Source organism: Capsicum annuum, chromosome 2, assembly GCF_002878395.1.
Source record: "Capsicum annuum cultivar UCD-10X-F1 chromosome 2, UCD10Xv1.1, whole genome shotgun sequence".
Taxonomy (NCBI): domain Eukaryota; kingdom Viridiplantae; phylum Streptophyta; class Magnoliopsida; order Solanales; family Solanaceae; genus Capsicum; species Capsicum annuum.
Window position 1 is genome coordinate 138,344,764 of NC_061112.1, and position 12,532 is coordinate 138,357,295.

General features: G+C 34.9%; 2 protein-coding genes across 2 annotated transcripts; both read right to left on the reverse strand.

Annotated features, from left to right (window-relative positions):
• Nucleotides 1–834: 834 nt before the first annotated feature.
• Nucleotides 835–4,329, reverse strand: LOC107859856 (rac-like GTP-binding protein ARAC11). The gene is made up of 7 exons (XM_016704994.2): nucleotides 3,755–4,329; nucleotides 2,963–3,050; nucleotides 2,727–2,836; nucleotides 2,580–2,643; nucleotides 1,491–1,555; nucleotides 1,324–1,389; nucleotides 835–1,230 (listed from the first exon to the last, which is right to left on the reverse strand). The coding sequence occupies exons 1-7, from the start codon at nucleotides 3,851–3,853 to the stop codon at nucleotides 1,129–1,131; spliced, it is 594 nt and encodes a 197-aa protein (XP_016560480.1). The 5' UTR covers nucleotides 3,854–4,329; the 3' UTR covers nucleotides 835–1,128.
• A 2,304-nt stretch (nucleotides 4,330–6,633) lies between these two features.
• Nucleotides 6,634–12,133, reverse strand: LOC107859855 (3-dehydroquinate synthase, chloroplastic). The gene is made up of 8 exons (XM_016704993.2): nucleotides 11,610–12,133; nucleotides 9,198–9,348; nucleotides 8,941–9,108; nucleotides 8,429–8,655; nucleotides 8,013–8,136; nucleotides 7,521–7,583; nucleotides 7,223–7,366; nucleotides 6,634–7,142 (listed from the first exon to the last, which is right to left on the reverse strand). Exons 1-8 carry the CDS (start codon nucleotides 11,924–11,926, stop codon nucleotides 7,011–7,013), a joined length of 1,326 nt encoding a protein of 441 aa, XP_016560479.2. The 5' UTR covers nucleotides 11,927–12,133; the 3' UTR covers nucleotides 6,634–7,010.
• Between the last annotated feature and the right edge of the window lie 399 nt (nucleotides 12,134–12,532).

Sequence of the window (12,532 nt, forward strand, 5' to 3'; positions counted from 1 at the left end):
TTTTGTTCCATTTTATGTGGCATATTTTGATCGGACACGGTGTTTAAGAAATAACAAAAGACTTGATGATGTTTAAACAAATTGTCCTTTATTAAAAAATGTGCTACTATACCTTCAATTAAATGAGACCAATAAGGATAAAATGAAATTGTGTTTTTAAATAATTACCAAAAAAAGAAAAGTGACCTTTTTTTTAGAAACGAACCAGAAAGAAAATGATGACACATAAAATTATAAAATGAGTCGGAGGGAGTAATATATTAGCAGAATCTCGTAGTCCATTGTAAAATATGACTAGAAAGTCATAGGATCGACACATTGTTTGTCAATTAAAATAGGAATTGTACCTGGCCAGCTAAGATATGACAAAGACTCATCTAATCAAACTGTAACTTGATACTATCTGGCAATCAAGTTGCCATGTTATGAAATGAAAATATCACAGGACTAGGGTCAACTAGTATTATGCAATGTATTTGTTGTCCACGACCACTACAGAAAGAGCACAACCTAGTAGTGGGGTATCTTTTCTTTTCACAAACTTATTCTTTTTCCCTTCTAACATAGAATAGAAAGTCAACTGAAAAAGGCTAAGGGTAGAGCTTCATGATCGGGCCAAGAAAATAAACTGAAGTTAGAAAGGAAAAAAATATCGTAAGAATCATTCATACCATTTACAATAAGTAACGAACAACTGAAAGAAAAACGCAGACGCAAGAGAAGAATGTGATACTTGAAAGAGAGTAATAATACATTTGAATGCAATATATCTAAGGTCTAATATATTCAAAAGTTCCAAAAAGCAAGCAAACACAGAGAAATATGTCGTCAACGTTGCCGAGAAAATTTCCTTTTTTTTCTTCTAACTGGGATCATTTGGTCATTAATACATAAAGCAAATCAAAACAGAGAGGGCACAATACAGTGGCCTACGACAAGGTGCTGTGACAAAGCAATTAGCAATACAGAAAACCGAGCCACCTTACACAATTCAAGAGATCAATAGTAATTTTAAATGAGAAATACATGGACCTCCTACTTCCTCCGAGACAAATGACAATGGAATATGAGGGAGAGGTTACAAGGAGAACTGTGACCAGTAATAAACATTGGACCTACTACTGTTGATCACAATATAGAACATGCCTTTTGGGACTTTCCCTTCTTTTTCTTCTGCTTGGGTGGCTGGAGCACGACCTTGATAGCCGCATCAAAGACCGCTTTCACGTTCTGCAGCAAGGACATTTCAAACATACACGCTTAACAAGAAGCATCTAAAAAAAACTTCAGTGAGAAAAATAAGATGCTCCACAGAAAACATACCTGCTGTGTTTTGGAACTACATTCAATGTAAGAAGGTGCACCAATTGTTTTCCTCAACTCCTCTCCCTAGAAGTTGAAACATGAGGATCAATAATAGGAAAAAGAGCAAGCAAGGTATAATATCCAGCAAAAGCATCAAAGGGAGGAAGAGTTCTGGTGATCCTTACCTGCGCAGTAGTAATTGGCACAGCACCAGGATGGTCTACGAAGAACTGCTTATCATCCCGAAGATCTGTGTCCAAAACAGGTGGAAAGTAGAATAATTAGGCCTTGATTCATAAAAATCATCAGTGGTAAAACAAAATACTAAGTAAGCTAAGAAATCTGAAAAGAAAAGCAATATAAAAAAAGAGAAATAAAACAACAACAAAAATGAAAAATGAGCGAACTAACACACACCACGTCATAACATATGGAGAAATTACAGAGCATAAAGAGAAAAAAAAAAGAGAAACATATATGTATGGCAAATCATGCCAATTCAAACTTGCAGGGTATGGTGCGTAGAGATTGCACTACTCTACACAAGGTAGTTGCATACAGATTCAAATTCAACTGCCAGGCTCCTCAATTTTACTATATCATTAAAAAAAGAGATAAATTCTTATATATTAATTAAGCACTGCATTGATACCTACAGGAAGAGTCAATTTTTTTTTTTTGATAATTAAAGTTGTGGTATCATTGTATCAAGAATTTCATATGTTTTGTGTATTCTGAGAAGGTTTCTGGTAATGTTCTTTAAGAAACCTACAGGAAGAGTCAATTCTTTCAACTCAATCATAAACGAGTAAATTGAGCAAAAGCAACAAGATTACTCGTATCAACTATACCCACCAACCATTCACAAGTCCCACAAGATAGAAGGCCCACCATTCTCTTTGTCTTCTCTTCAGCAGTTTACATAAATTTTCTATCAGTTACTAAGAACACTTAGATCAATCAATCAATTAACTATACCTTAATCCCAAATTCATTGGGATCCGGCTATATGAACCATGTAGATTTTATTCCACTCTATTTAGGTTCATTCACAGCTAAAAGGTCTCTAAGTTCACTTAATCAAGCAAATTAGGTCATAGTGCTGAAACATCCCTATATTTTACATGGTCTTTTCCCTCTTGACTTAGTTCTTTTTATCTCTCAGAATTGAAGAATATATAGAAGTTCTTGAAGAGACCAGCTTGATTATCACCATATGCAGATATATAAAACAATAAAAAATAAGATCAGATTATGTTTAATGGAATTCTCACCAAGTTTTGTTCCAACAAGCACTATTGGGACACCGGGGGCATAATGCTTCAACTCAGGAATCCACTGGAAATATATAAACAAAAGAAGGTTAATACAGGATAATCAGAAAACTCATCAACGCAAAAGAAAGAGAACGAGAAAAACACCTTCTTGGAAACATTTTCATAACTGGCTTTACTGATGAGAGAGAATGCCAAAATGAAAACATCAGCTCCACGGTAACTCAGAGGTCTTAACCTATTGTAATCCTCCTGTCCTGCAATCCATATAAAATTCATTAGGCTCAATAAATGTGTATACAGAACTTCTAACACTAGAGATATATGCATTGAATGAGAAGCTCAGCAGCAAATGAATAGTAAATGATGTCTGAAATAATTACCAGCAGTATCCCACAATCCTAGGTTGACAGTACTCCCATTGACGACCACATTTGCGCTGAAATTGTCGAAGACGGTGGGCACATAATCCTGCCAAACATTTCATAAACAAGAGGAAAACAATTGATGTCAAGTCTTAAAGAACATTACTGGAAACCTTCTCAGAATACACAAAACATATAAAATTCTTGACACAATAACACAACAACTTTATCCAAAGCCACGAAATGATCCAAAAATCATCAATTTCACATAAGAGCACGTTATAATCCTTGATTTTCTCACATCTAGAGCTAATTATCACAGCTAGATTGAAAAAGCGGCACGTAATAACTGTAACAATGGAATAGCTAAGCATATAATTACACAAAGGTGGCATTAAAGCAAACAAATTTTACGAACGAAGAAGCTTTCTCCAAGAAAACAAAGAAGATACGTTTTATACTACGCAACAAATTTGTACTACAAGTTAACAAATTTGTAAACCTAGAAATTTCTCCAAGATACCATTTTGATATCCCATATAACCCTCGAATAACAAAACAACGAAACCAAACCCCACCATCTAACCAATTCCTAGCAAAATAAACAAACAACAATCAAGTCTCGTTCTAAAACTAGCTGGAATCAGCTATATAATCCTTAATCTAAACGCCAGCATTTCTTTCACAATGAATACCATACAAATAAACACGCGATTATCGATCAATCCATTCGTAAAACAAGAACCACATTAAGCAAAAAGACACAAAAGTTAAGAAGCTGGTCATTATAAAAAAAAAAAAAATACAAACCGTGGGGAAGGTATTGCTGGTGTAAGAAATCAAGAGACATGTCTTTCCAACGGCACCATCACCCACGGTAACACATTTAATAAACCTTGAAGCACTCATTTTCTCTTTCAAGAAAACCAACAACAACTCTCCTCTTCTCAGATCTTCTTAACAAGACCTGATTCCCCAAAAATATATATATATTAAAAATCTGGTATCTTGGGGTTTCTTGTTTTCTTCTCTTCTAATCTCTCCAATTTTTTTGAATAGCATGAAAACCCATTAGAGAAGAAAACGGAGTCATGCTAATGGTGTTTCTTGTTGGTGAAACCCTAACCCTAATTCTACGAAAATGGGGGGAGTTTAGAGAGAAATTGTAGAAGAGGGGAAAGGGAGTAGTGGTAGGGTGAATGAAAAATAGGAGAAATGGATAAAGAGAAAATGAAGAGAAAAAATTGGGGATCTGGGATGTACAAGAGAGAGAGAGAGAGAGGGAGAGAGAGAGAGAATTAGAGGTAGAATTGTAGAGAGAGAAAGGGTGAAAATAAAATTGGGTGTTTGTATTTATTTTTTCGAGGATTATAAAGTAACCCTTTCTTTTAGCCGGGAAATAATGCCGTTGAAGTGTTCATTTCAATTACTCCCTCCTTTTTTCTTTTTCTTTTTTTTTTTTTGATATTGATGGTGTTCGGGAAAACTCTATCCACCAAATTTAGGACAAAATTTGAACCTTTTCAATTCATTTCATTGACCGCTAATCCACATTAGGTCACATCCTTGGAAACCTCCTCCATTTTTTTAAAAGGAATGTTTGAAAAAATAAAGATGATTTTGAATTTTGTGATTCTAAATTAAAGTTATATTAAATATATCAAAATATATTTTAATATTGTGGTACTAAATATGTGATATGAAAAGTTGAAATTAAAATATTATCAAAACAGAAAAAATATCATTATTTTAAAAATGGGTTAAAAAAGAAAATAATCCAAATGAAGGGAGTATATCTTTTTGTGGTTACTATTTTGGCTTGTTTATATTGAGAATATATACATTAATTAACGTTGCAGAGTGCGGTGTATGTAAAGTATTCATCATACATATCACATATTTGTATTGCATTTGATCTAAATATTGACTGTAAATAATTTTTCCTAAGGCTTTAGTAATTCAATGAAAGAAACAAAAATGTAATTGAGATTCGAATGATTTCTCAAATATGTCTATGATGAACTTAACTCGTATATTCATATTAAAAGTATATTTGATCATTTTTAGATAATATCTAGAGATAATTTTGATTTCATTATCGTTATATCGAAATTTGAATGTATGATTGCATACAAATTTATTGCCATAAATTTGAATTTTACTTTATTCAAATTTATAATCACGATCAATTCACTACCACCAGCTCTTTTTATCGTAACTTCATTTCTAAAATGATAAAACAATCTCTATGTAGTTAATATCGAGAATAAATGCAATAACAATCTTATGTTACAATAAAAAATAAAAATTTCTGCCTCTTTCAATTTTGAAATCTCGAGTCAAATCTTGCTAGGCCATGTTCATGTTTGCCTCTTTAAATTTTCAAATTGGGTGCCTCTCACTTTTAAAAAATTTCTGGACCTTTTTTTTTTTCTTAATTCTTACATATCGAGGTGTGCCAAGGAGAAATATTTCCAACATATATTCCTCAAAAGAGAAAAATCCTATTTTCACCCTTTTTTACAAAGGTCCCACCATATCTTTTTATAGACAAAAGTAGTAGTATATATAACTATCATGGTGACAGTGGGGTAATTAATTTCCACTAACTAGTTTAGTGCCTTGTATCAAAGTAGTAGTGGTAATATGGAAATTGTATTGACCAGCATTTTTATATAGCTAAATACGGAATGTATGATGTATCTACTATCTACTGTATGATTATACGTATTTTGTTGAAATTCTAAATAATCATTGCAACATTATAAAATTGATTTGCAGTACCTAATCATAAATTGGAGTTTAGTATGTAGAATTTCAATGAAAGATGTGCACTTACCCTTTTCTTTTCATTTTTTCCCTCACCGATTGTTCTTCTATGTATATAAAAAAAAAAATGATACCATTGACTGAAAATAAGAGTAATAATTTCTTTTAAAAATTTGATGTTCGAACCATTTTGTGCACTCTCCGACTAATTCCACGAAACACTTATCATCTTCAATTAACACAAGTAATTTTGTCTGTCAAAACTAGCACATGTAGGAGTAATAAAATTTTATTTTATCAAAAAGGTTACTAGCATACATCAATTTTTTGTAATCATGCTTCATTAGTACACAGTTCTATACCAAAAAAGCATTTCCAAATTATCAGGACATGATTGATAATGGCGTATAGTAAATGACTAACATAAACAAATGACCAAACAAATTAATGTGTACAAATGATGTAACAAGAGATATGGCGACGCAACTTTTATGACGATTGTGAGCACGGCAATAATACAAAAATTGACATGCACTAGAATTAGGTGTCCATAATTAATCATTTTTTGTTAGGTAACACTTTTTTAGAATGAAAATTTGGTGCAACAACTACACTCATGTTCTCAGGGATTTGTTTGCTTAATTACGTGGCCACATTCCAGCTGTTTAAATGGGGTTCGCAATAATTGAAAAGAATCAGTTGTTTAATTAAAGTGGCCAATACGGCAAACTCCTGCCCAAACAATTTTATTTCTACGTCGCCAGCTGACTGACCCCATCCCTCTTTAATTAGTTAGCTGTATGAGCAATAAGTAAAACATTTTTGACCAAACATAACAAGTACATTAACATGGGGACTAGTTCTCTCGCATTTGCGGAATAAACAGCTAAAGAAGAGCATCATTCGATTCAACAAGTACATTAGTTAAAAGAGACAACTCATCCATTATGAATATTATTAGCAGATACAACAGTTAAAGGAGCTCCGCTGTTAAGCCAATGTCCCAATCAATAAGGCCCTAAATGCATGTTACAAGTATAAAGAAGATTTGACTGCGTAAAAATACACACACATGCTGTATACAAACAAGAAAGCTCGAGATAATATTACACTAACCAAGGGTAACAACTCCATCTAGTATTTCATGGAGGGCATGAGCATACCTCCAGCCGGAAACAGAACTGCCTACAACCTTGAGTCTTCACCAACTTCTTCAGAGCAGGACTAAGAGTTTAAGCAGATAATCAGGACTTGCATTTTAGTTGAACATTTACTTCTATGTTACAACCACGATTGATTAAGACTTGGAAAATGCACGGAGTGTTTCGTCGAGGGCCTTCTGGTCATAATCACCTGTAAACACACAGCTACCTAGTGGACCTTTTAAAAGGATAAGTCTCAGCTTCCCATCTGCCACTTTTTTATCAACCTGACACCCAAAACAACAGAATCAATAGCTGAAGCAATGACTTCTAGCTAACTGGAGCTCAAAAAATTATTGACTCTTACAGCCATGATAGACTTGAACATCTCCACTGTCATAGTTTCTGGAGGTGAAGTCGGCAGCTTTGCCTGTTGTAAGATCTTCTGCACCCGCTGTACCAGTGAATCATCAATCCAACCAAGGCGGCGTGACACGTCAACAGCCATGACCTGAAACAAAATGATACCTAGTTTATGCATCACATCTACTAATATGAATTTATTATTTTCTTATGTTTTTCCTTCTTTCACATTTTTCTGAAGAGCTGTCCAGTAGGGGAAGAGACCACTTGCATTGAAGGTGATGAAAGTAAGAAATTTATACCGTTCCAGCAGCAACTGCTTCTCCATGAAGCCATTGCCCATAGCCAAAGCCAGTCTCAACTGCCTGCAAAAATAATAGCTCATCTAGTGAGAGGAAATTATCTCAGAAAATGACTTAAACAACCCTATGTAACATTTGATATTTTCCTTAAGATACGAAGATTTGAATGGTCCGCCATCAACAAAACCATTATTTTCCGAGCAAGGAAGTAGACACTAACAGACAAGTTTCAAAGTCAAAAACAACAAGTATATTCCCACAAGCGGGGACAAGTGTCAAAGTCTCTTGAGCATTTTAAGATAACGAGAAATAAAACAAGATTGAAACTTACGAACTGCACATAAAGTAGTAATGACACAAATCTATCAAGCTTCAGTTAACTATGACAGTCTTAACAGGCAAACAAACAATTAACTGATGAGACACCATGAGATGGTTATTGGGCTCATGTAAAATATCAGCAAAAGGAATGCACAACGTCAAATCACTTACATGACCAAAGGTATGACCCAAGTTCAAAGTTGCCCTCAATCCGCTTTCCTTCTCATCTTGAGAAACAACCTCTGCTTTGTTTTCACAGGAACGCTTGATAGCATAGGTAAATGCAGCGGGTTCCCTGAAAAAGGAAAACCATTTTCAGTAACGTGTGAATTGCATCAGATAGCCAGCTTACATTAGTCTTAGCAAGTATGAAAGCATCTCCTAAAAATGGGTGGGACACATAACTCCTCCACTTGGAGTCCTCTATTTCTCATCAGGGTTCTCTTACATTCTTAATGGGCCATATAAGATGGTAGAAAACTTAAACTTTGTGCCTATGTAAGTCTCTTTCTAGAGATGAAAGCTGGAAAAAAATATAAGTTGGCAATCAACTACTCAAAGACATTCAAATGATTGCTATTGTCTACCTTGCTAATAATAACGGCATATTCTGTTCTTGCCACTCAAAAAACTCAGCATCTCTAATGAGTCCATATTTTATCACCTCTGCAAGGCCGGATGCTAATTCTCTATCTGGTAAAGTATTCAGGGTGTCCGTGTCTATAAGCACACACTGTGGTTGGTAGAATGCTCCAATCATATTTTTACCAAGTGGATGGTTTATTCCAGTTTTGCCTCCAACCGAAGAATCTACCTAAAGACAGTGGGCCAAAGAACAGGATACAAAAGTTAGCATCACTAGAGAGAAGAATCCATAGTCATGGCAAACTAAAAAGGATACTGTGTAACTGTAATGCACATTTCATGTCGCATGGAATTGATAATAGAAAAGAAAGACTCAGAGAACCTATGGCCAAAAGAACAGGATACAAAAGTTAACATCACTAAGTAAAGAATCCATACTCATCAAACTAGGTAAGATAATGCACATTTCAAGTCACATGTAATTGATTATAGAAAAGAGAAAAACTCATAAAACCTGTGCCATAACAGTGGTAGGAATCTGAATAAAATTAACTCCGCGGAGGTAGGAAGCGGCGGCATATCCACACATGTCACCTATGACTCCACCACCGAGAGCAACGAATGTACAACGACGATCCAGCCTTGATTCAATGGCTTTATCAAAGACTTTCATAAGAGTTTCCTGAAATAGCAAAATGACAATGTCACATAAACCTTAAGGATAAAATGGTTCTCTTGAAACTCACATTCTTGAATCCCAAAGCTGCTTACCATATTTTTAAATTGCTCACCATCTGGCAAAATGACACTTTCTACGGTAACATTAGGGTTTCCATCTGTCAAGGCGCTTATTGTTTTATCAAGATATAGAGGGGCAACTCTAGTGTTCGTAACTACAAGGACTCTCTTCCCATGAATATGTCTGCGAATAAAACGAGAGGAAATTAAACATGGAAATTCACAAGAAGTCATAAACCAATATAAACACAAACAGACACACAGAAAAACAAAATAAAAGAAGTTATAATAAAACTAGAAACAACTCCAAGTAGGGCAAAAAATGTTATCATGATTGATCAAATTGGTTTCTTAATTTCCTCTTGAACAAGTTAGAACAACCCATCAACAAACAAATGAAATCAAACCTCGAGATTTTCACATTTCTTTCTGAAACCTTATAAATCAATATCCATATAAATCAGCAAATGAAACCATAATCTTGAGAGTGAGAAATATTTGTATTAGTGCTGAGCAACCCGGACCAGCACAATCTAATCTTATTTGGTCCTCCTAACCAGTTTGGCCCTCTTTTACACAGAAGTGGCTCACCTGACTGGCAACAATAACAGTCGTTCACCTCACTGCCTCTTTAATTTGTTGTTGTCTATGTCCATTTATACTTGGTCATTTTTTACTATAAAAAACAAAACCTATTGCTATAACAACATCCAAGGATTTGCTGCTTGGTTGTCAATAAACTGATTTGTATACATCTCATCTTGCAAAGTGGCAGATTAACTAATTGTTACTCACTTTCAAACTGTAACAGCTTGTAAGGACTATGTTTCGTGAAAATCATTGGTTCAAATAAAGGTGGTTTGCGCAGAACTTGTTAATGTTCATTTATATGCATCGTTAAATACACTTTTACATACAAAGAAAGCTATTAATAAGTCAAGCTAACTCATCATTTCTAACTTCTTTTTGATAGGAAATTCATCCATGTAACTAGCGTAACATGTGCACTTTAATCCCTGCTTAGGTTTGTCAGTTGTAACATACTAGCACTATGTGATAGAAGGTTTAGAGGAAATCCAATACTCATGAGTTCTGATAACACTACTCAGTATATTGTGAAAATACATTTAGTTTGAACCGAACTATAGGAAACAGAAAAATGAAGAAACATTAGGAGGTACCGAACTCATTGCCAGTGAGTGGACCCTACTCTCCCTGCTTTATTTGTAAGCTGGTATTGCCTGTGGCGGGAGTATGAAAAGGATCATCGTGGGAGTACGAAAAGGATGGTGATCAGTTGCTGTCACACTGTAAAATGCCCTCACAGTTTTCGGCAGTAGTTCTCTTGGTTTTCCATCAGTGGGGGTGCATCCATAGACTGTGTCGGAGGCTATGGCAAGTTGAAGTATAAGGGAGTTGGGGAAAGCACAATGGAAAACTAGTCCACTATGCCTTTTGGTCTACATGAAATGAGAGGAATAGGAGGATGTTTTGAAGCAACGAGAAAAGCTTAAATAACACATTTGTATAATTTATATTTTGGTGTGAAGAAAGAACGACATTTGTATAGATGGTTCTATAAGCATGATAGGAGATTGAGATTAGCCTACATTTCCGTTTGGTACTTGTTTATTTATGTAATCTTGGTCAATTAATGAAAGGATATTTCACTTATCCAAAAAAGAAAGTTTTGCACACTCAACCACTACCACCAAAAGAACTTCCCTCGGTACGAGCCACAGCATATAAAAACTGAAAGATATTGGCAATGATGAGCTAACTCCTAAAAGCATAAGACATGGTGCACATTACCAAACACTGTAATTGAGCCAGACATAAGATTCTACCCTCTATAACACCACCTAGGACATCAGGAGAATGATGATTCATAACATCATAAAAAACTGCTTTTTGCCTTCAGAAACAACCAAATTCAGAACAATCAAGTATTCTTATTCCATAATGTATCCTAATTCACCAGGTATATCTTTTTCCTGCAGATGTTAAGAATTATCCTTTCTCCCCACAAGCTTTTCAGCTAAAGAATTAAGTTCCTAATTTCATTTAACATCATCCACATATTTAATTAGAAGTAGTTATGTTCTCCCTGTCAGTCAAACTGGTACTAAAGAATGCAAACGTTTTCTATTCCTTTATACTAAGAAGAGCTTTCAACTCAATTACTCACACTGTCCATTTTTTACTTGATGAACAATAAATAAAATGACAACTTACTACATCGCCCTTTTAATATAATAAATTCAATGCAATGCTTTGAGAAATGCCTATGTTAATACTAAAGTAAATTAGGAGCGAAGACATTAATTATCTCTTAGTTTTCTGAACTGGTCAAGTAAAAGTGAACATTTATGCTTAGTAACTGGACCAGTAAGCGTGGACGAAGACTGAATGAAATTAAAGGAGCAGAAGGCATAGCAAAAGTACCTTTGAAGGAGGTCGGGTCGATCAAGGAGTCCAGACCCAATATAAATCGGGTAGCTCCGATTACCCAGATCCACTTCAACAACAGTAGGAGCCTGAGGACTCGCTTTACTCGGGGACTGATCCATCACCTTCGCCGCAGAAGCCGCCAACACCTTCAATCTCGCGGCTTTCGACTTCACCGCACACCTGGAAGAAGGTAAAGAGGCAGAAGCAGGGAAACGCACGTGGAACTCACGTGGAATTGCTCTGGATTGGTGGCGTTGTTGGGCGGAACTGGTGAATGATAAAGCCTGTTTAGGGGAAATAGATGACGCCATGGAAGTTGGTGTGGCGGAGGGAGAGGAGAAAAATTGTGGGGTCGATGATGGTTTGTGAATGGGCGGGCGGGTTTGGTGGTTATGGGACTTTCATTTGTAAAAAGATTGTTTAGGTGGGCGTGGTAGGTGCAAATTTGGAAAATGCTTTTCTGGTACTAGTTTTTCGAGGCCCTACTACCTCTATTGCCTTATTTTGTTTGAAGAGAGTATTCACTGAATTAATGTTAACATTAAGAATTGAAAAATAACATAAACATACACAATCATATTTACATAACTTTTCACTCTTATACACAACTATAAATTTTTTAATTAATTATATATTTTTATTGAATTTACCGAGAGTTATTTATTAAGTTTTGAAATAAATTTACATTTTATAATTTACTTGACTGAAGTCATAAATTTATTCATTCAAACAAACTAAGAGTAAATTGATTCATTGGTAAGATGAGATATGTCATGTGATTATCTATCCCACCTTTTATATACGGAATAGCTAATCTCATCAATAATAATTATTTGTAACCAAATAAATAAATATAACTTCACATTTTATCCTTAGATATTATTTCTATCCCACTAAACAAACAATCCTTAAATTAA

Coding starts and splice junctions, on each gene's coding strand:
- LOC107859856 (XM_016704994.2), bottom strand. CDS start 3,853: ATGAGTGCTTCAAGGTTTATTAAATGTGTTACCGTGGGTGATGGTGCC. Junction 2,837..2,962: donor AGGATTGTGGGATACTGCTG/GTAATTATTTCA, acceptor TATGGATTGCAG/GACAGGAGGATTACAATAGG. Junction 1,556..2,579: donor GCTTGTTGGAACAAAACTTG/GTGAGAATTCCA, acceptor TTTTGGACACAG/ATCTTCGGGATGATAAGCAG.
- LOC107859855 (XM_016704993.2), bottom strand. CDS start 11,926: ATGGCGTCATCTATTTCCCCTAAACAGGCTTTATCATTCACCAGTTCC. Junction 8,656..8,940: donor CTACCACTGTTATGGCACAG/GTTTTATGAGTT, acceptor CACTGTCTTTAG/GTAGATTCTTCGGTTGGAGG. Junction 7,143..7,222: donor TGTTCAAGTCTATCATGGCT/GTAAGAGTCAAT, acceptor TTTGGGTGTCAG/GTTGATAAAAAAGTGGCAGA.